Genomic DNA, 21,475 nt, shown 5'->3' with positions numbered 1-21,475 from the left:
CTGCAAAAGATTACATACTAATTTTTTGACTGCTATTAAACTATCAAAATTTGACCATAAATCAAGCAGGATTGAAATCCAGCCAATACTAATGCAGTAGGATGCTGAGAAGCTGCATCCACTTTCCAGACAGCATCCAGCCACTAGAGTAAACAGAACAAGTGTTTACCTATTGAACTGATAAGTTAACTCATGGTTCCAGAGTGAGAGGCAGAAGCCTGCAAAAAACTCTAAAGAAATCTAGCCCAAACAGTGACTCTTGTCAAATTTTTATAAGCAGTCTCACTTGCTCTGATCAAAAAGGAGATCCACCCCTAAACTTGGAGACAAACTGTAAAATCTAAGAGGCAAATACTTTGTGAAGCAGAAGCTGAAATCTTTTTTTTGAATCTTAAACACCTCTCTCTAATCAGCCTCTCTAGTTCAAGAGTGAACCAAGCATATTTCTTTTTTTTTGCTTGTTTCACAGGAATACGCATAAAAAGAAGAAAGCGTACTTGAGCAAAAATGATGTGATCTTACACTTCTTCTTTGTTTCTCTTACCTAGCTGGTTTATTGTAAACAGTTAAATATCAGTGCTTGACTTTTAACCACTGTGTTAAACAACTTGACTCACTAAGTGATAACCTGTAAGAGAAAGCCCTTAGGGACTTTCGTGGGGTTTTTTTGTTTGTTTTCCTCTTTCTCTGGGAATGCAGCACACACACACATACACTAACAATTGAGTGAAGAGACTGCCATCAAACTTCTCTTAAATTCTATTAACTTTTGTAATACACAGAAGCTAAGTCAACACTTAATGAATTATTCCTTCGGTTGTTTTTTTTTTTTTTAATGATTAATTTATAGTAGGCCGAATTTTCACCTTATCTTTTTAAAGGAACAAGATACGAGTGAATCAGAACTGCCCGAGACCGATGAAATTTTAAAAATTACTTAGATTATTAGTTTACTAATTCTTCTAATTTGTTTGTGTTTTCATCAAGAACTATTTGTTGGAAGACCACCTATTAACCAAGTTATGTAAAACAAACCATTTTATGTATTGTTAGTTTAAAATTTTATTAGTTCACTTTTCCTCTTCTTTTCCCTTTACTAAATAAGAGAATAGGGTGGAAAAATCTTTTCCCTTATGAATATATAACTTTATTTCAATTAAAAAAAAATTTAAAAATTCAACCAATTCAACTTGGAAGTAGATACCAGGATTTATGCATATCTGAAGTTACATAAATATGTATTAACTTTCCAATTCTTCCGCAGAAGACTTTGGATTTATTAAAATGATTTAACTAATTTCTTCTTCCTGTCTAAAAGGAAAGACAACTCTAGAATGCAAACAAGACCTGCAAATAAAATAAAATCTAAAAAGCCTATAACCAATTTTTAAGAAATACTTATATTCTCTTAAGTACTTTTTACTTTACTGTACTTCTCTTTTTTATGCTAATCAATTATTGTTCAAAGAATTGATAAGAGCAATTTACTCACTGAAGAAAAAAAAGGGGGAAAAACAATTTTACTTTAACACAACCTATGCTTGCATCTTATTTATAACAGAAACATGGTATAAAATTATCATTTAATTTTATAAAATTTATGTGTGATGGGGTGGTCATAAATAAAAAATGTGTACTTCTACATATACTTTTGCTTAAACTACTTTTTATAAACAGAAATGGACCATCACAAAGAAGAATGGAAATGAACACTTTCTAAAAGGAATTAACAAAACCATCATCTCAATAGGACGCTAAATTAAAAATAATGCTCTAAATGCATGACAACAATGTTACACATTGTTGTAAACTATACTAAAAAAAAAAAAAAAGATATTCCTGCTTTTTTAAGCATGAATACTAACATAACTTTAAAATATATCATTAAACAGACCCTAGCTCTCAAGAGAGCTTGGCCTTTCAATTGTCAAATGAGCCAAGTTGTTGATACAAAATAATATTTCCGCAATTACACTATCCCTGACAACCTTATATGTGGAATGCAATTAATATAACAGGATTGAAAGTTCTAATAATGTGAGCTCTCAAATATTAATATATTAATTAATAAACTGGTTACAGTTACCGCTGACCTAAGTAAATCAAAACAACCATCTGCAACTTTTCCCTTTTAGCTTTGGGAACTAATCAATTGCCTTTAACAAACCTGTTATCTCAATGAGAGGGAATTGATAAAAAAAAAAAAAGAAAAAAAATCATCAATCGATCACAGATGCATTCAGCGTCTTCCAAACCAATGTCTCTTTGACTCTCAGATGTATCCAGACACACCGATGGATACAATCAATAGCAACTGCCATCACAAAAGAAAGGTGATGGAAAAACACCTTACCTATTAAAATTCAAAACATGGCTTGGAATAATACAATTAATTTAAAAAAGATATATATATTAAAAAAAAAATTGAAATCCTGATGGTATATAGTCAATTTTACCTATGATCCTTCCAGGAATACAATTACAGCTTTTCTGCTGACAATACCTTAAAACTAAATCACCACAGAACTATGCTGTACCCTCTAAAGCATAGAGTACAAATCTGAAAATATGAAAATTCTTCCTTTCTGCCCATTTTAACATGACACTTAGGATTAAAATTTTACCTTTTGGTGAAGTCTTTAACAAACCTGGCTGTGTAGTTTATTTTAAAAGATGAGTTATAGTTATAAGCCCTACTTTTTCAGGCCACTGGAATGACAACTAATTCTCACTTATTTGTGCATTCAGGGCTTGAATCTGGAAGGAGAAAAAAAAACACAACCCGAACCCAAGACAATTTACTTCCAGCAGTAGAATGCCAACTGTAGAACGTTTTCCATTTCTAAAGCATTTTCTAAATGACTTACATAGTTCTTGCAACATCCTGATGAGGTAGGAATTATTTCCCCATTTTACAGATAGCGAAACTGGGCAGAGAGTCAAGTCAGGAATCCACCCTGGACATCCACGTAGAGAAGGTGAGGACAAAAAAAGCAGTGTGCCCTTCTCTGCAATTCCTCCGTTTGCCCCAGTGGGTGGCAGAGTCACCTTGAGGCCTCTCCTCCCCACCTGCACATGAGAACAGGCAGAAGTAGCTGGATATGAACATCCTGACTCCCACCTCCCCAGTGCAGTGACAGTCACTGAACTGATGTGCAGGTGGAGGCCAACAGAAGTACAAACAAAAGCACAGTAATGATCTGTTCCTTCATCCGATTCATGACCTAATCTGGGGCTGGATTTGATGACTTTCCCTGTATCGCAAAGCAGGTCTGGGTTAGAACTGGGAATTCATCTAAGAAGTAGATACTGGGGCAACTGACCACACACGCGTGCACACACACACATCTCTCCAGCAATGCTAGGTCAGAAGAATATATACAGAGAAGTCAATGAAATATATATATGTGTGTGTCAGTATGATTCAGTGCATTGGGGGCATGGCAAGTTCTAGAGAAACACTTAGGTTTAAATGACCATTAAGCCTTTCTACCATCTCCATGAGTAAAATGCATGTTTGATGTTTTTTTTCTCAGCTTACTCTACTTGTATAATAAACCTTCATTCCATCACCACTACTTTTAACTATAATACATAGGGTAAACTAGGGTACCTCATTACATTGGGATGTGCAATACACAATCGACAGAGCAATTGTCTGAGCTGAATAGTCTGAATACAAGTAAAAAAAGCAAGTGAGCTTAAACAGTAATATACTCCAATTTACAATATAAGCAGAACAAGTAAAAATATTGCCCCTTATCTGATCCTTTCTTTCCCCTCCACTACTGCTGTGCCTGTAAGACTAGCCTGGTAAACTGGATGCACTAAAAAATAAGGATTTTGCCTCTTGGAAGCTCATAAAATGATACTAGAAAAAGTTTTCTGATGGCTAACCCACACAGACTTCTGTCATTAGACAATTCAAACGAGTAGAATAGAGAACCCTTTTCACACAGCTGTGGAGAAATAGAAAGAAATAGCCACTTCACATATCCCAACGCTGTTTCTGAAAATGAGGACAGGAAACAAAAAGAAAAAAAAAAAGGCAACATATTAGGAGTCTTTGTCACTGTCCATTGAGCCATACATATCTGCCAGCTTTTTAAACCGAGGTCCCCAGTCACTGAGGTAATCATAGTCCTGATCTCCATCTGTAGTCACTGACTCCAAGGAGCTGAGGGACTCGGCCACAGAACCATTACCTTCATATGCGTAGGTTGCTAACGAGTCATATGGGGGGGCTGTTGGATCTGTATCATTTTCCTTTAACCTTTGGTTAATGAAATCTCTGACATCCGTGTTATCCCGCGCTGTTGCAGTCCGCCGTGGTATAAAAAGTGTTTCAGGCACAATGTCTCTGCGCAATTTATTATCATCTATAGCTTCAGGATTTCTCAGCGTACCAATATCAAATGCCTGGGTGTCTTCCTCTCCACCACCTTCATCATTATAACTGACAATGTTGTCTCTGATGTCTTCTTTGGAAATAATCAAAGGCTCTTTTTTCCGCTGCCGTCTCAGTGCTGCAAACAGCACCACTGTAACTAGAAACAAAAACAACAGTGAAAGAAGGTTAATCCCCAACTCCATTAATGCCCAGAAGAAATGCTGCACCTCGGCTCAAATTTAAAGTTTTAGAAAATGTTTTGCAAAACTGAAAATGTGTGTGCCAGGTTTTCATGCTGTGCTTGCTCTGCCTGTGAGTTCCCTGGGAGATGAAATGGCATGGATGTGCACTAGAAAAAAGGTGACGCCAAGCTTTAAGGAAGCGGAGTGTCATTTTGTCGGGGACACTTTTTGTTACCCAGAGTCATAATAGTAATTTTGAAATACCTTGAGAACAGAACTAGTTTCATAACAGTTGGGATGGGAGAAATACTTTCTTCAAAATAAGTAACATCAGATGTTATTTACCTTGAACCTCTGGGACAATATGCAACTTCTGCTATGGACAAGGCTGGAATCCACTGAGTTTAGCTAAGCTGAATTTCAAGATAAGTAAACTTATCCTCCTCTGGAAAAAAAAGCCTGGAATATGGAGTGGATTTTGAGACAGCATAAAGTCTGAGTTTATTAACTTCCATGGTTTTTACAATGTACACCACCTTAAAAAAGTACATGACTTAAATCTTAGACTGGTGATATATGATAAAGTTATTTTTTAATCTGCCAAAGACAGATTTCTGAAACATATTTTATGTCCTTCATTTTAAAGTGTGCGTGTATGCATACATATATTTTTCATTTATTTTGAGGGAAGAAACTCTTTCCAATGACCCTGGTCCAAACTTTAATATTTTGCTCAATAATGATTCTCAGAACAGTTGGAGAAGTGGAACAGAAGATGGAAAGGAATATGGTAAATACTTTTGTATAGAAGCTGATTTCAGATTTATTAGCTGGATTATGCATTAAGGTGGTAAATGGCTGAATACTGACAAATGAACAGCAGCAAGAAGCAGGGTTATTTCTACTATTAATATTGCTTTGGTAGTTTGAGGTCTGCATTGCCCAGTATTTCACCTCTGCTGTGCAAACTCCAAGGGAAGACACATCTTGCTGTTCTTATAGTTCTTTCAAAGCAAAGGAAAGCAGAAATGCCTAAACTCATTAATATGAGATGATAAGGTGGATCACAATTATCTTTCATGTCAGTTGTGTTTCTAAAATGGTATGTGAGTCAAAGCACAGTAACTTTTAAGGACTTTTTGGTAACCTTTCAAAGGGAAATGGTGAGTCCCCAACCCAAAACTTTAGCCCATTGAAACTTCTCATTCTTAGCTTCCTTTGACAGACAAAAAGCTGGTTTGTTGGGGGTTTGGTTTTTTTTTTTTTTGTGGGGGACTGGGGTGGCATGGTGTTCATTTCATTGGTTTTAGGGGATTTTTGTGGGGGATTTTGTTTGTTTGTTTTTAAATTATGAGCTCCCCTGCAGGATTGCTTAGAGCAAGATACTATCCGTAGGTGTGCCCAAGCATGTTGTAGAAGATGTGTTTTTCCTCTCCATTAACTATGGAAGGATACCAAGAAGACAGGATAAAGCAGGAAAATGCTGTGTCTTGTTGTGGGAATACTGGGAATAAAGAAGAACATCTGTCAATATGAGCTGAAAGGAAATAAGTGAGGTGGTGCAACTGGAGGAATTAGGAGAGATGGTTCAAATGGTGGCAATTCAGGCTTTCAGCCTAATGATAAGAATTCACTTGTGGTGTCACAAAAGGGTCCTAATCTGAGTGATGCCTCTTTGTGCTGCTGTGCAAAAACGCAGTAAGAGATAATTCTCTTCCTCGAGAGTATAAAGCTGTGACACTCCGTGGGAGGACTGGGGAAAGGTGTATGTGACAGAACAGAGATAGCTAGAGAATATTCTGGAGAACTTGAAAAATAATGTCAATTTTGAATGAGCTTCTGGAATAGCAACTGGTAGAATGGTCTGAGAAAGTGCAAGAATGACAGATTTTACATCGAAGGGTTGCTGAAGTAGCTCATTACAAGAAAGGTGTTACACAAAACATGCAAGAATGAACCTTTGATATTATGTCACATGTCTGATATGTGTATTCTATTATTTTGTGCTGAACTTGCAGGCAAAAAAGCCCATTAGAAGTTACATGATAAAGGACATCACCTTTATTTGCATGTCAGTGTTTAGCAGTGTCTGAGGCCTCTTGATAAGCTGCTAGACTTACTTAAACTCCAAATAAACCTAGCAATTTACAGTCACTTTTTGTTGCTGCTAAATTTTGAGCTGTGGTTCAGGTCTGCCCAGAGTATTGTTTTTCACTCAGTAGTGGTTGCACATTCAAACTCTGCAACCAACCTGAAAATGGAAAATTATATAGCTGAGTTAATTGAAAATCTGCTTATGGTGCATGGTGGCATGAGCAGTAATTGACATAAAGTGCTGCTTAGCACACAGAATCAATTATTTTCGATTGACATAAAACAGGAAATCGTTTAATGTCAGATTGATATTAATGAGCACAGTTGTACTAACGAGTGCGAGGCTACCTGCAGCATTACATTTCTTTTTCTGGTAAGGAACTTAACACAAAGTGAGCTCAGCCCTTAGGGGCAATGATACTATGTTTTGAAAAATGAATTCAAAAGTGAATTAAAGACAAGATGTTATTGTGGGAATCTTTTCTGAAAATGGGATAGTGCTTATTTGAACAAGCCATACTATACTGTTGGTCTGAGAATCACAATGTGGTCTTTGACTCATTACCGGAGAGGGAAATTTTGTTAATAGTGAAGGTCAGGATGATTCTGCAGTGGTGCTGAGTATGTCCAAGGAAGATACTAGCATGGTAAAAAGAAGCAGCATCACTAAGGAAAAAATTTCTCCCCTGATTGTCCCTATTGATATAAAAATTGTTTGACTTTCTTCTTTCCTGACCAATAACACTTCCCAGAGAACAGCCTGTGCTGTGTTGTAGAGTTCTCCACAGACAGACAGATTTTGGCTAATGGCCATATCTCTGTTTGCAGTACGAGAGCGGTAGAATCCCAGAGGAATGTGAGAGATGTTTCAAACTGTCCTTATATATATATATCTATATCTCCTGTAAATGTGAGCTCTGTACATCTTCCACACACAGGATCCAACCTCTTCCTACTCACAGGTGCCTGAAATGGAGGACCCTGCAGCCTCTGAGAGAGTTCTTTAGAAGTTTTCAGCATATTTTTCCAATTGAACAGAAGCACTGAGACTTGTTTCTCCTCAGTTTAGACATGGGAAGTTAATTCTTTAAACCTATGTTATCTGGTCTCCTTCTACGAACAATGGAAAGGGATGGACACCTGCAGAGGGTGATGAGTCTGGTCCTCCTCAGATACCAATAAGGAATGGGATTAATGTCTCCCTACAGCTGTCTCTTTCCATCAATCGGGGGGTGGAGCCAAGCTGTCTCCTCTGGCTTGTACATTGGATAGGTTGTATTCTACACACCCTATCTGTAGCAGCCCTCAGAGGAGGAAATAGAATAATGTATATGAAGGATAAGACAAAATGTCTTTCCTCTGCCTTTGTCCTAGTCTTGCAATAATCATTACAGCAATGCAAAATAACCATGAAAGCAACAAAATGTCCCTGAACTACTTACCAAGTAATATAATGATACAGAGAAGAATGGCAATAAGAGCCCCAGTGCTAAGACCAGTAGGATGAATCAAGGCTTCTGCATTGCAGGACAGCATCTTGCCTCGATGGTCACAAGCACATACTCGAATAGTCACTGTTTCAGTGCTGCTCTGGATAGGGTAATCATTGTCTGATATTACCACTGGCAAGAAGTAGGTACTTGTTTCATGCCGGTTATATCTGGTTTTTCGGGTGAAAATCCCTGCTGTGTTATCTGGAAATACACAGAGCATGCATTAAATCTTCATCAGAAGATTGAAAGCAAGGAAGAGATAATAAAGAAAAGTCTTCCCAGAAATTCACCTCTGTTGTCCTGCAGTGTGAAGTTTGAGCTGCTGGCTGCCTCAGGAGCTAAGGAGAATGAAAACTGATGTCCATTGTAAGAGTCATCTTTATCAACAGCACTTAATGTTTGTATCAGCTGAAACAATAAGAACAGAATTACTTTGAAAGTCAGTGGACTTCATGTTTATTTGTGTAATTTGTAAAGTAAATTGTAAAATAATGTTATTAATTTTTTTTCTTCTGTTTTAAGGCACATGATGTTGCTACAGGGAGCTTAACAAAAGTGATGCTGTTTAGGATTACAATACTTTTGTATTCTATACCATCAGCCAATTTGCAAGTTGGCAGGAAAATCATGTTGAATTCAACAGAAGGCTTGGGTTGATGCCACTCCAGATGGGTAGGAAACCTTTGCAAGTGACAAGCAATAGAGACAAAAGGTGAGACAGTCCTCAAAGCTCACTATTTATTTATCTGCCCAAATCTCATGTCACAGAATTAGTTTGGCTGAATCTTCCAAATTATCTGCTACTTTGAACTACCTAACAATAGGACAGGTTGAGTGAGAGTTATCTGGCAGTGAATAGTTGTATCACAGACAGGACCTGTAACAGTTACAGCCCTGAAACTGTTTTTGAAGGAGACAATGGAGGTGCCTGAATAAAGGAGAGAATCGCAGAATGAAAATGAATCAGGGATAACAAGGTGCAGTACAGAAAATAACAGTCTAAAACATACTGTCGTGCTAGCTGCAAGAATACTAAGTGAAATCAGATACTGTGCAACCACTGTTTAATTTTGCAATTAAGTTTGATGCAATGCAAAGTACACCCTCTTGATGAGGTGATGCAAGAGTAGTAGCAAAACTGATTTAATTTGGAATATTTTCTAAGTACAAGGAGACAACACACCTGTTCTGCTTTTGCATTTTCACAGACGAAGGTTTCATAAAACATGGCAAACTCTGGAGCGTTGTCATTTACATCCAAAACCTTAATGAACACTGGAACACGGCTGCTTTGTTTTGGGTTGTCTGAAATGATAAACTCAGAATGAACAGAGATTTTATTTAGCCCAGCTTCCAGCTCAGTGCGGTAGAGGAAAAGGACAGACTTGTAGGCTCATTGCCTTAATTCTCACTCATGGCACTCCACTTATATTCAGTTGATTTCTGGTGAATGCGTTATGGGATGAATGTAGTATCATTGCTCTAATTCTGTGTAAACTACAGAGTTAAGACTAGATAGGAGTCTAGGATTTACAAATTCCTTTGAACATTCCAAGTATGATTATGAATTTATTTGTGATATATATAAATATAATACTGGACCTAAATTAAATCTATTTATTAGCCCACAGACACAGTTTGGTGGCAACAAAGTCTCTAGAACAGATCCCATTCCTTAGCTCTGAAACAGGATATTGAAGAGTCATGAATATAGAAACGAGTGGGTTTTTTCCTCTCCACTTGTTAAATATAATGTTCTGTCCCCACAAATCTTGTGACACAGTTCCTTAGCTACCATGATTATAATTATGTTATAGAAATAGTAACTGCAGCTGTGATCACAGATGTTTTCTAATCTGCTATGAATTGGTTTGGTTGATGTTCTAGAGTAAAAACTAAAATGTATTGGCTGAAGAACGTAAGCCCTATATAGAATCTGCAGATCCCCATATGTAAACAATTTTTTTTTTCCTGTAAGAACTGCATTGTACCAAGAGACTGAATTTCACAAGGATATTCCTGAGTATAAAATACTGATGAAAATATTGTCATCTTTCTAGATAAAAATGAAAACATCTGGAAATGCACCATACGTCTATGAGGGAAAGAGTGGGATTGAAATTAGTTTCATTTAAAAATACTTTCTCCCTCTCTTACATGAGGGCTTACACTGAATTTTGTTATGTTGATTTCCTACCCACGTTAAAATAGTTTATTAATGCATTTTAACCTATGATTCAATGAAAAAATTCTGCAATAAAACATAGCAGATCTAAGACTCTATATGCTTCTACAAGCATTCATTAAAGTAGCTTGTTGACTTTATTATTATATTTATTCATTATAGTAGCTTGTTGGCTTTTAACTAAAGTCCTGTAACTGTGTTTATCATAGTTTTATAAATTTGAAAATGCTTTCTCCAAAATTGGCACTGTGTATTTCTATTACAGAGCTCAGTCACTGGGACAAAATATTGTGCTTTAATGCTCCACAGTCCTATTGAAGTTAGTATGATTCCATTAGGCATAAACCACTTTCTACTATGAACCATCGGGCTAAATTCATTCAATGTATAAAATAACATCTTATGTATAATACAGACTAGGCTGAATTCTATGCTAAAATACATCAATAGAAATAGTGATCTTTTTATAGTAGACAGAAATCAAAGGTATTCATTTGAAGTCAAAGGACTATTGGCAAGACTATTTCATAAGGGCATACTTTTCTAACAAATATGTTCAAATCTATTGGCCAATGTGTTTCTTCTCCTCTCAAGAGATACAATTGTTTTCTTTCCTGCTTTTTGAACCATGAACTACATATTTTCATTTTATTTCTAGGTCTTAAGGTTATCACAATTTAAAATGATACTGGAATAAACAGGAGTTTCAAACAAATTCTATGCTCTATGAACATCAGCCTTTTTTTCTGATTTAAAGGAAATGTCAGTTTAAAGTTGTCTTCAAGTTTTTTTTCGTTTTTCTTTTTGTCATCATCTTTCAAATTATTTGTGCAGGTTAATTGATGTAGGTTATTTTGTTTGCATTATCCTTCAATTACTTCTGGGCTCCATCTCCAAAAAAAACTCCACAGACTCCACAAACTGCTTAAATCTATTTCTCTCCATAGGGATATGATTTTTGTTGAGCCAGCAACCAAACTGTTAAAGTGGTTTTTTTTTCAGAATACAGCCTCAAAATCCTGCCAATGTTTGATTTACCCTTAAATGTTAAGTAATGAATATTTAAAAATACTCTGGGAATGCTCTCTGGTAAATCAGCTGTAATTCTGCAGCTGTGACTCAGTAGACATGTGTACTGAGTTTTAATGCCAATTTGCCTTCTGACTATGGCAGATGTACTGACCCGGTGCTTCACCAACTATTTGTTTGCAGCAGTCGCAGCACGACTGATTCTCTGGGCTGCTGAGCAACTGCAGCTCATACTGGTGAAAAAGAATATTTAGAAATGGAGCAGTCTACACTTACTGACAATTTTAGACCAAGAAAAAACCATTTCTCTATATTTTTTTTTCTAAACTGTAAAATGAAATCAAAAACAGTCACCACTGAAAGGTGTTTCTCCTTATGACTTTGTAATTTATTTTTTTTCCCATATCCAAGGGAGCACCTACCCATCTGAATGTGCATCCTGCCTGCAACTTGACTGGATTTTTTTTTTTTTTTTTTTGAGATTACTTCACTGAAATATACCTGGAGTTTAATGTGATAATATGCCACTGAGGGTAATCAGTCATTCTATGGAATTTAGTGGGATGGGACTTTAGGTAGCCTAGCTAGAAATTACTGTATTTAGCTAGCTTAGGAACAATAAGCAGTGGTACTTTCAAGTCTAGTCTATTGAGATTAAAATTAGTCCTAGATCAGAAAAGCAGCTGCATTTCAACCAAGGAAATTACCTTTGGAAGACATCTACCCTAGTTTTGCCCAGTTTGATCCAGGCTTAGTAAAGCACACCCTAGGAAGTATCTTATTGAAGCCTGGAATGATTCAGACTAAAGAGAAATGAGATTTAAGACAGAAACCAGTGTCAGACACCGGAGGTTTAATTGAGAGTATTTGGCCCAGTAGAAGGTCTGTGCTCAGGGGAGAAAGCAAGGAACCAAGTGAGATTTTGTATGGATGTTAAGTTGGTTTTCAGACACTATACAATTTTCTATACTGTAGACTATTTTAACCCTGCTGGGATCAGTGCAAATGTGCATCCTAACTGTTGCTATTCTTTCCTTTTTCAGTGTTTATTTTTCCCCTCTTCCTCTACCCAGGGGCTGCCTGTTGTGTTCGACTCTTGACCCTGGATCACTCCTTCAAGGACGTAATGGAAACGCAAACACCTGACTAACAGTCAGTATTTGGTGTGCTGAAACCCCATACCTAGCATTAAAAGGCACTAAGTCCTAAACTAAGTGACAGACTGATTTGTAACCACAGCTTGTAATTTCAAAAGGATGCATAAGAAGTCAAAAGTAGAAATCCTTAAACTGATTAAGATCTGGGCACCTAGCTCAGCCCAGCCACTTTAGCCTTACTTGAAAACATCCAGTCTGGATGAGACTGAATTCAGCAAAGGAATGCAGTATGGCTTTAAACCATCTTGTATGCTGCATGCCAGTTTTTTATTTCAACAACCACTCTCAAAAATGGCTATTAATGATTAGAAAACACAGAACTGTCTTCTTTCCTTCATGCTTAGCTAAGTTACCACTTCGGGAACTCTGTCCCTAGTAAACATAAAACTGCAGACAAGCTCTTGCAGAGTTACTGCTTCTTCATTAGTATTGAGTGGAGTATCCATATAACCTGACATCTGTCCAACCGTGCTTTCCACACACTCAGCGAGAAGGCTAAATTCATTACATCAGGGACAAGAGTTGTATTTAGGTTTAACTTACTGATCTCTGCTGCTATTACTGTAATGTTGTGCCACAGCAGTGTTTCCCGGTCAAGAGGTTTTGAAGTGAATATCGAACCATTTCCTGAATTGATGTTGAATACTCTGTCCATATCAGTGTGACGATCTACAGAGTACCTGCAAATACAGAGAAAGGGGTTAGGGGAATGCTTTCCTTTTAATTTCTATGCTCTTAAACCATTTTCTAAGACTAGACATCAAACATCTAGTAAATGGGGTTTCCTTTTGTTTTCGGCATAGGTTTCAGAGTCTTTGTGTATTCACACAAAGAGCTAATTCTGAGCTACTGGATAATGACACATTGGAGGTTTGATTTAGAAGGTGGAGTATCGTCAGTGAATAAATGAATTGCTGCAGAATTTACATACCTCTGAGAATCATCAAAGCTTTGTTTTTAGTGAGAAATGTGAAGCCTGTGTCCTGAAAGATATGAAGTTTATTTTAAGGCTGAGTTTGCTTTCCCTTTATAAAACTCTCTTTTTACGGTTTGATATCTCAACTGTTCCCAATCATTTCTGATATAAAATTTGACGGCTGGGGTGCATTTCTGCCTTTCACTTCTCAGCATTTAAAAAGGCTGCTCTCCCCAACCATGTCAGCATGGAATAGAGATTCATTATTCCACGGTACATATCACACAAAGGTTTGCTGTAACTCATTAAAGCTAACGTTCTCAGCCAGGCTTGATGGTATCTAGATGTGAAAATGAATGCTAACAAGCTCTGGGGGAGCTCAGAGTCTAAATACAGATTCAAATTTTCAATCTGATCTTTTGCTTTTTCTGCTGAACTGAATGAATCCAAGTTTAAAAGCTGAACTCTCCAGTTCCCAGGAGAGGGTGCTACCACCTTGATCCAAATGTGGTGACTTGGTTTCATCTCTCATGAAGGGAAAATTCTTGCATAAATTATGTTTTGACAGAAATATGTCTCTGATGCTGCCAAAGCAAGAATGCAATTGCATTATTCTGCTCTTATTTCAAGCCCAATTGTGTGCTCGTGTACAATCCAAGACAGAGCCTCAGGACACCCAGTGTGTGTACCCTTGGTCTCCTTGCAGGCCGTGTCGATGGAGACAAAGGCAGCTACTGCTGTCCCTTGTGCCCAGACTAGGATAATGATAATGGCTGAGCTGGTAAGCAGTCAGATGAAAACTGGGCCAGGAAAATGACTGGCAGAGTTTACTGCCACTACAGAACTGAGGGGAATGCAGAGGCTGAAGAAAAATTTTTGTTCCCTCTCAGCCCTAGGAGCAGCTACAAGACATGTCCTTTATTCTGCATGGATTTCCTACTGCCTGTGCAGTGTCCCTTAAATTCTGAGAAAGACCTTGCATGGATAAGGGAGGGAATAGAAGAATCTAGTTGAGACATGATTCTGACAAAAGTTTAACATTAACTAACTTGCTAATTATCTTGTAACTGAATTTTTTTTTCTTCCTTGCATATAAACTAATGGGATATAATGTCCACAGTAGATTAGACAAGTCTTACTCCAAAATAAGAATTTAAGTGTAGTCTACCTTGCTAGACAAAACAATAGAAAGTATTAACTATTTGCACTAAACTGTTTTTCCATATTAAATTCCTATGGAATGAGCCAAATGACATTTGAAGGTACTAGGACTAGTAAGCTACCTTTTTTTTTTGGTAGGACTTGCACAAGCACACCTTGCTTGTGTTTCAGGACTTCAGAATTAGTTTTCATTCACTGCTGTCACTCTACTGACAATACTGCAATTTTGGCTGCATGAAGTCAGCTGTGGTGTCACTAACCTAGTTTCTTTATGCAGCACTGTAATGCTGCATACCTCAGCTTGAAAAGTGTTGCTTTGTCCAAACCTAAATAGCAGATGTGAATATGTTGACTTGGTTGAAATGTTTGATGGAAACACGTTTATACAAACTTGTCTGGCTAGTTTATATTTTTACAAAGTAAGTATTTGATATGGTACACATTTCATTTTAACTTTCATTCAGTCAGGCTTTGTATGATATTATGCTGGTATTTCATGAATTCAATTATTTTTCAGATATTCTGTAGCTCATTTCCATATCTTTCAGCTGAAATACTTTCTTATTTCCATTTTGCAGTAAATCTAGATTTTCCATTCTTCTTCAAAATGAAGTATCAGGATTTTCCATAGATTAGCTTTCCACTCAACTGTAATAGTATGTTTCAGGCTCTTATTCAGCAAGATATTTAAATAAGCAACTAGCTTTAGGCATGAGTTGTCCACTCACTGAGGTTTTTTTCTTCAGTTTTACTTTCACTCTTGCTTTATATTTTGAATGAACTTGAAATATCTTACTGTCTTAGCACATTTTAATGTCTTAGTGTATTGTGATCACTATCTTCCTTTTGTAGGATTTCCCAAATTCTAGGATTACCAGAGCTGTAACACTGAGGACTTCTTCTTCAAGATATTAAGAATTTTAAAATGTAAGTATTTGTAAAGCCATACATATATTCAGTCATTTGTACAGTGGAAACTTAAACTCATAAAAAAAAAAAAAAACTCAGCAGAGAACAGTTTCTTAATGAAATGTTAATTTTATTTCTTCATATCCCAAAGAAAATACATACAAGGTCAATGCAGTTAAAGTATATTCCAATTATACCATTAAATCTGATCTAGAAGGATGATTTTAATAAGCTAGACTGTCACTTCTGTTTCTCAGTTTGCATAATCCAGTCTCTTTTGATCAAGACTCTTAATTATGTTGAATTGGTGGGGATTCTGACTTATGGATCATAACCTAGTAAGAATTAAGAAGATAACATCAAATTCATTTTTACATTTATTTAATTAAATTACTCGTGTGTATTTGTCAGATTTCAGGATTTCATCTCTTTCAAACTTTGAGGAATTGACAAGCTAGGAAGTTAAAAGGTATCTATGCAGATTACAGTCTCTCCTTTTACATAATAGGAAGAAGGTAAGGGTGAAAGAGAGAATCTAACACATGCAAATATGTTGTCAGTAAAATACACAAACAAAATTAAGCCTTACATTTGTTTGCAGATCATTTTCATCTGGGATACTTTAGTAAATCAAATCACAGCAGGAAGACAGTTCCAGTGACTGATGAACTTCATTATGCCTCTGAGGAGTTACTATAGCAAAAAAACTCAACTAGCAATTTAAAAAGATCTGATGTACAAAACAGCAGTGCCAGTTTCAGCATTTTTTTTCAGTATGCAGAGATTTATATTATTTCCGTGTAGATAAAACACAAGCAGAATGCAAACCTTTTTTTTTTATAACACATCTGGACAGTGGAGTGTTACTCAGGACCGTGTTAGCAGCACTACACATAGATGCATATTCAAATATAGCTGATGTATTTTTGTATTTTCTCAACTTTTTTTTTTTTCCACATTTTCACAGCAAAACTTAATTTATAAGAGAGAGACTGATGAAATTCAGCTCAACCAATATAGAGGTCATGAATGATTATGCAGTCTCAGAACCAGGGCAGATATCTGCTTCATTTTTTGCTATTGCTTCATTGTCTTCTGATGTTCAGCAGCTTGCTGTCTAATGTAACCACAAGTCAGGAAGATTTGTGGGTCAGGAAGGGATGCGTGTGTGAATTTTTCATAATGCATTTTCATAATGATATTGTGAAGGTTTCCTTTAATGGAAGATCAAAGGGGCTTTCATCTAACAGAGTTAGGGCTCAGTTTGTTTAGGAAGAGAAATCTTCAGTTGAGTAGAGGAGAAAATGGAAGGTTTTCATTGTAATATCAAGTGTCTAAAGAGTTTATTTTTAACCATCAAGAAAAATTGACAAGCAAGTGACAAGACATATATATACAGTCTAATTGCATCTCACCCGAAGCTCAGAGTGAAAATCGGATTTAGCATCTCTATTGCATGATAGAAAAAAAAATTACCTTGTCAAAAAGATGCAGACGCAACCCATGCCCCTAAATTCTAGTAGATATCCAAGATATTAGCACCAGAAAATTACATTTATTGCAAGTTAACATCTCTCAGGCTACTGCTCTCCTCTGATTTCCTTCCCCTCTTACTGATTTTCATGTTTCTTCTTTCTGTGTTTATTTCTATCACTGTAACCTCTTCCTCATTTTTATTTTACTTTTCCTTGCACTTTACTGTTGCATGCTATTGAAGAAAAAAGAAAACAAGATTTCTGCTGCACTGCATCAGTTTTGACACTTTTGCTAAATTTTGCTCAATAACCGTCTGATACTTTAATATGCAAAGTACCTATACTGTATTAAAGAACTGCCCTTTGAAAGTTAGATAAGTTTTAGCACACACATTCAATTAATAGCAAAGAGCCAAAAGGCACTACTCAACAATGAACAGCAAAATCCCTATCCACTGTAAATCACTTATAATTAGGAGCTGGAGCTGGTGTGAAATGCAAATGGTTGTAGTTATCACCACGGGGAAGCAGGGGATCACTCCCCTTACTCTCCGGTGCCATTACGTATAAAAAAGTACGTTCCTATGAAGTCTGCAAGGGGCCTAGGTGTCACCCCAAACAATTTTTCATCTTCATGCTAGCATGCCCATGAAAACATGCTATAGAAGTTGTTTATTCTGTCCCTGGGCTTCACCAAAGTCTGCAAAACATTATGCTACTCTGTAAGCGACTATGCTCTGCTGGCCCAGAACACCGTATCATGATATATCATGTCATGATATAAATGAAAGAAAGCCTTAATTAAACTTAGAAGGCTTAGTCTTGAGCAGGAATTCATGTGTAGGGCATGCCATGCAAACTGAAGATAATGAGAGTTTCTGCAGAAACATTTTAGATTTAGCTTCTCCATCTAGGAAATTAAGATTATAATATTTACCCCCTCACAAGATGAGCTAAGAGCTTAAAATGTACTCATGCCTCTTAAGTATAGTAAGATATCTTGATGAAAGATAGTTGTTTGCAGAAGTGGACTGGATTTTTATTAAACCTGCATTGTTCTATTTTGATCTAAAGACTACTATTGCATTTCCAAGGTGCCCAATCAGAGACATGATGAAAATTGACCTGAATTTAATATTGCTGTACTACTTCTCATTTCCTCCTTTCACTGCCTTGTCAGTAGCAATGAACATTAAATAAAGCACACAATCATTTAAAAGTTCTTTTATACTCTATCCAATATGACTTAAGTATTCCAGCACGTATTGAAACAATGTAACACTTAATTTACGAAAAAATGAAGGCTTAGGTTTAGCTACTCCAGTCTTAACATTTCCTCCACCACCTTTAAGACTGGTTTATTGATTCATGGCAAGTGGGATTTACAAAGTTCATGAGACTGACTCTTTATCTTATTAGCCTTACACTGATACAGGTAAGATCAGAGCCTGTGTGTGCACATGAACTGACTTTGAGGCATTTCTACTTGCAGTTTAGAGGAGATAACTGACCTCTGCTAAACAGGTCTGGATAGACGGAAGGAGAAAAGGCTGCTGAATCATCCCCCTGTCACATAGCCAAGAGGATGCACTGCACTGCACTGGAAAAAGTTAAAGGAGGAAGAACAACACTAACATCTTCTTAGTGCTCTTTTTTGCAGTAAATTCTTTCATGGTAGAAATAAAGACAGACATTAGTTACTGAAGAGATCAGGATGTAATTCCAGATGCAAAGGCCACACAAACACAATCACACGTAACGACATATGCTCAAGCGTGAGAGATTATTTACCATCTACAACACTCCGTATTTAAGCATGCCCTACAATTCACATTGTTAGAAGTTATTTTTTATTTTGTGTGTGCTGACATGATAGATGCAAAATTAATGCTGTAAAAAAATTTATGGACAAGCTGAAATTGGATATGCTTACTTCACAGGGTTCCTGCCAGCATCTGGATCCTGAGCAGTTACTGTTCCTATTACACTGTTTATTGGAATGTCTTCTTTCACTTCCATTATGTATGCTGGTCTGCTGAACACAGGGGGTTCATCTACATCCTCCACCTGAATTCTGACTGTAGCTGAGTCCTTGAATGGTCCCAAGTACAGGAATCGAGGGTCCACGTGAGTATTGGCAGCTTCCACTTTGAGAATATACAAGTTTTTATTTTCAAAATCCAATGCCTTGCAAGAAAAAAAAAATAAAAATGTGAGAAATCTGTGGAGATTGCTGTGGCTTGCAACCAGATGAGCCAAATGAATGGCAGGAAGTCATGGGGAGGTTTGAGCTACATAACAAGAGCCTGAACTGGAATTAAAATGTCAACAGAAATGAGAAAGAGAGGGCTCTATGCCACTGATGATACACTAAGAAAAAACCACTTTTTCAAGGAATTCTAGGCCTGGAACTCCTAAACACCAATTAGTCTTCTCAAATAGCATTAACTCTTCTTGCCTGTTATTCTGTCATTTTTGGCATTTTGATGATTTCTTGTCTATTCCTTGTCTATAAGCACCACACACTAAAGGAGGGAAGATTTTCTAGGTATTGCTTGTTTAGATATTGGCATTCCATCACTGAAATGAAACACTGTGACATCTAGTGTCTGGATATCCAGGACCACCCATCAAGTCAAACATGTTTTTATGATCGGTTATGACTATATCACACCGTTAAATGTATGAAGCAGCAGTATTTAGCGACTCTTTGCCACTGTACTTGGAAAAACGTGGAGAGGGAGTAGTCACCCCGTTTTTCCATTGCATTGTAGAGGATTCACAGCTTCTGTCAGCAACAGACAGAAATGCAAATGGAGTTAGACTGGTATCATAATCAGACCCTGGAAGGCATCTCCTAAAAAACAAGTAATGACAGGTGTCGTACTGATATCAACAAGCAAGTGCATCTTCGGAAAATCTACACAATGTCTACTAGTGATGACTGAACCTGAACTGATGAAGGATGATATCTGTAACCTTATCAAGTTTGCCTGATAGCCCATTGTAAACAATATTTCTCAAACCTTTTCTGACAGCCAATGTGCAATTAGTAGATGATGTCCACTACGATCTAGCAAGGCACTGTGATTTTTTTTTTTAAAGCATGCTGATAGATTTATTAATTACATTTGTACAAAATGTGAGTCAAAAGAAACTTGTCTATGTACTGTAATATATTAGAGCTATACAATTCAACGTCCTCTGATAATGCAAATAAGCAATGTGATATTGATTGTTTCTGTGTTCTTAACACAGCACCTTCTGCTAAGTGAGCAAATCCTGTAAGCATCACAGGGAGAAAATCACAGCTGGATGGTGGTGCTTCATTGAATTTTTCTGTGGATATGTTCAGGCTGTATAATTTTTTTCTCAGTCCCACCTGACTCCTTAGCTTATTTACTCTCTCAGCTCCTTCAAAGTATGTGCACTGGGGCTTAGTCAAGGAAACATAACAGGAAGGATACCAACTGCACTTATAAAAGAAACTTTACATCAGTAATGTAGACATTCCTAACAAATAGCATTCAAATTAAACAAAAATCACGTTTGCACAAAAAATGAAAAATGAGTATGTGCTAGACAAAGTTTTGGCTGGTATTTCAGAGGCTGGGATAAAGTGTGTAAAGATATTTACCTTTTTCACAGTTATAATTCCTTCCTGTGTGTCCTTGTCTGTGGTAATTCCAAACATGTCATATCCGTCCCCCTCAGTGATGCTGTATTCAATCTCTGCATTTTCATCCACGTCAGCATCATTGGCTTTTATCCTGCCAACTGGTGAATCTAGTGGCATAGACTCGGGAACTCTGAATTGATATGTGCCTACAGCAGACAGAGCAGGAAATTTTGTTAGTCTCATGGTATTTTGGACACCATCTCTCTGCCCTCTGTCCATGCTGGGCATGCACAGGTGAGTTAGTGAGTCATTGTGTCTTCAGGCCTTCCTGGGGCAAAAGCCTTCACCTTTTGCCATACTTTCATGTGGATAAAACTAACTTCTTTCTCTATCTGTTTTCTAATACGGAGGATGGGCATTTTGCTTTGCTAGAAACATGTAACTTAAGCAACATATGTCCCTTTCATGACATTCTCATGGTCTCTGTGGGCCATATCAGAACTGTATATGAAAAATGTCCTGAGGCCAAAGGACAAATATTAAGAACTGTCAGAGGCCAATGCAGCTTAGTAACAGAAAAGCTGAATTCAGCTCAAATGCCTATTAAAATGTGGTATGTTGAATTTTCGTCTGAAAAAAAAAAAAAGGCTACTTGTGGAATGTCGGCATTATGAAGCTGTATCTTTGGTTTTTATATTGAAGACATTTATGTCCAGAGAGGTATAATTAACTTACTGGGGTCAGAGTGCTATATTTCTTCTTAAGTTGCTCTAATTTAAATGGAAACTCTTTGCCCACAGCTAAGAACAGAGTTTGAACTTAAATGACAAGTTGCTTCCAATAACTTTCCCAGCGACTTAACCGC

General features: G+C 36.9%; 1 protein-coding gene across 1 annotated transcript in view; it reads right to left on the bottom strand.

The window, feature by feature from the left end:
- Positions 1 to 674: 674 nt before the first annotated feature.
- The window catches only part of CDH6 (cadherin 6), a 50,203-nt gene continuing 29,402 nt past the window's right edge, over positions 675 to 21,475 (bottom strand). Inside the window, exons 5-11 of the mRNA XM_027893578.1 lie at positions 20,629 to 20,816; positions 18,925 to 19,178; positions 13,074 to 13,210; positions 9,343 to 9,464; positions 8,450 to 8,567; positions 8,109 to 8,360; positions 675 to 4,547 (exon numbers count right to left, since the gene is read on the bottom strand). Of these exons, the coding sequence (XP_027749379.1) occupies positions 4,057 to 4,547; positions 8,109 to 8,360; positions 8,450 to 8,567; positions 9,343 to 9,464; positions 13,074 to 13,210; positions 18,925 to 19,178; positions 20,629 to 20,816 (1,562 nt within the window). The 3' untranslated portion in view covers positions 675 to 4,056. The remainder of the gene's footprint in view (positions 4,548 to 8,108; positions 8,361 to 8,449; positions 8,568 to 9,342; positions 9,465 to 13,073; positions 13,211 to 18,924; positions 19,179 to 20,628; positions 20,817 to 21,475) is intronic.

Source organism: Empidonax traillii, unplaced genomic scaffold (assembly GCF_003031625.1).
Source record: "Empidonax traillii isolate 1590-97213 ecotype Southwest subspecies unplaced genomic scaffold, ASM303162v1 scaffold396:size1303734, whole genome shotgun sequence".
NCBI classification, from domain to species: domain Eukaryota; kingdom Metazoa; phylum Chordata; class Aves; order Passeriformes; family Tyrannidae; genus Empidonax; species Empidonax traillii.
This window is presented reverse-complemented; position numbering and strand designations above follow the sequence as displayed.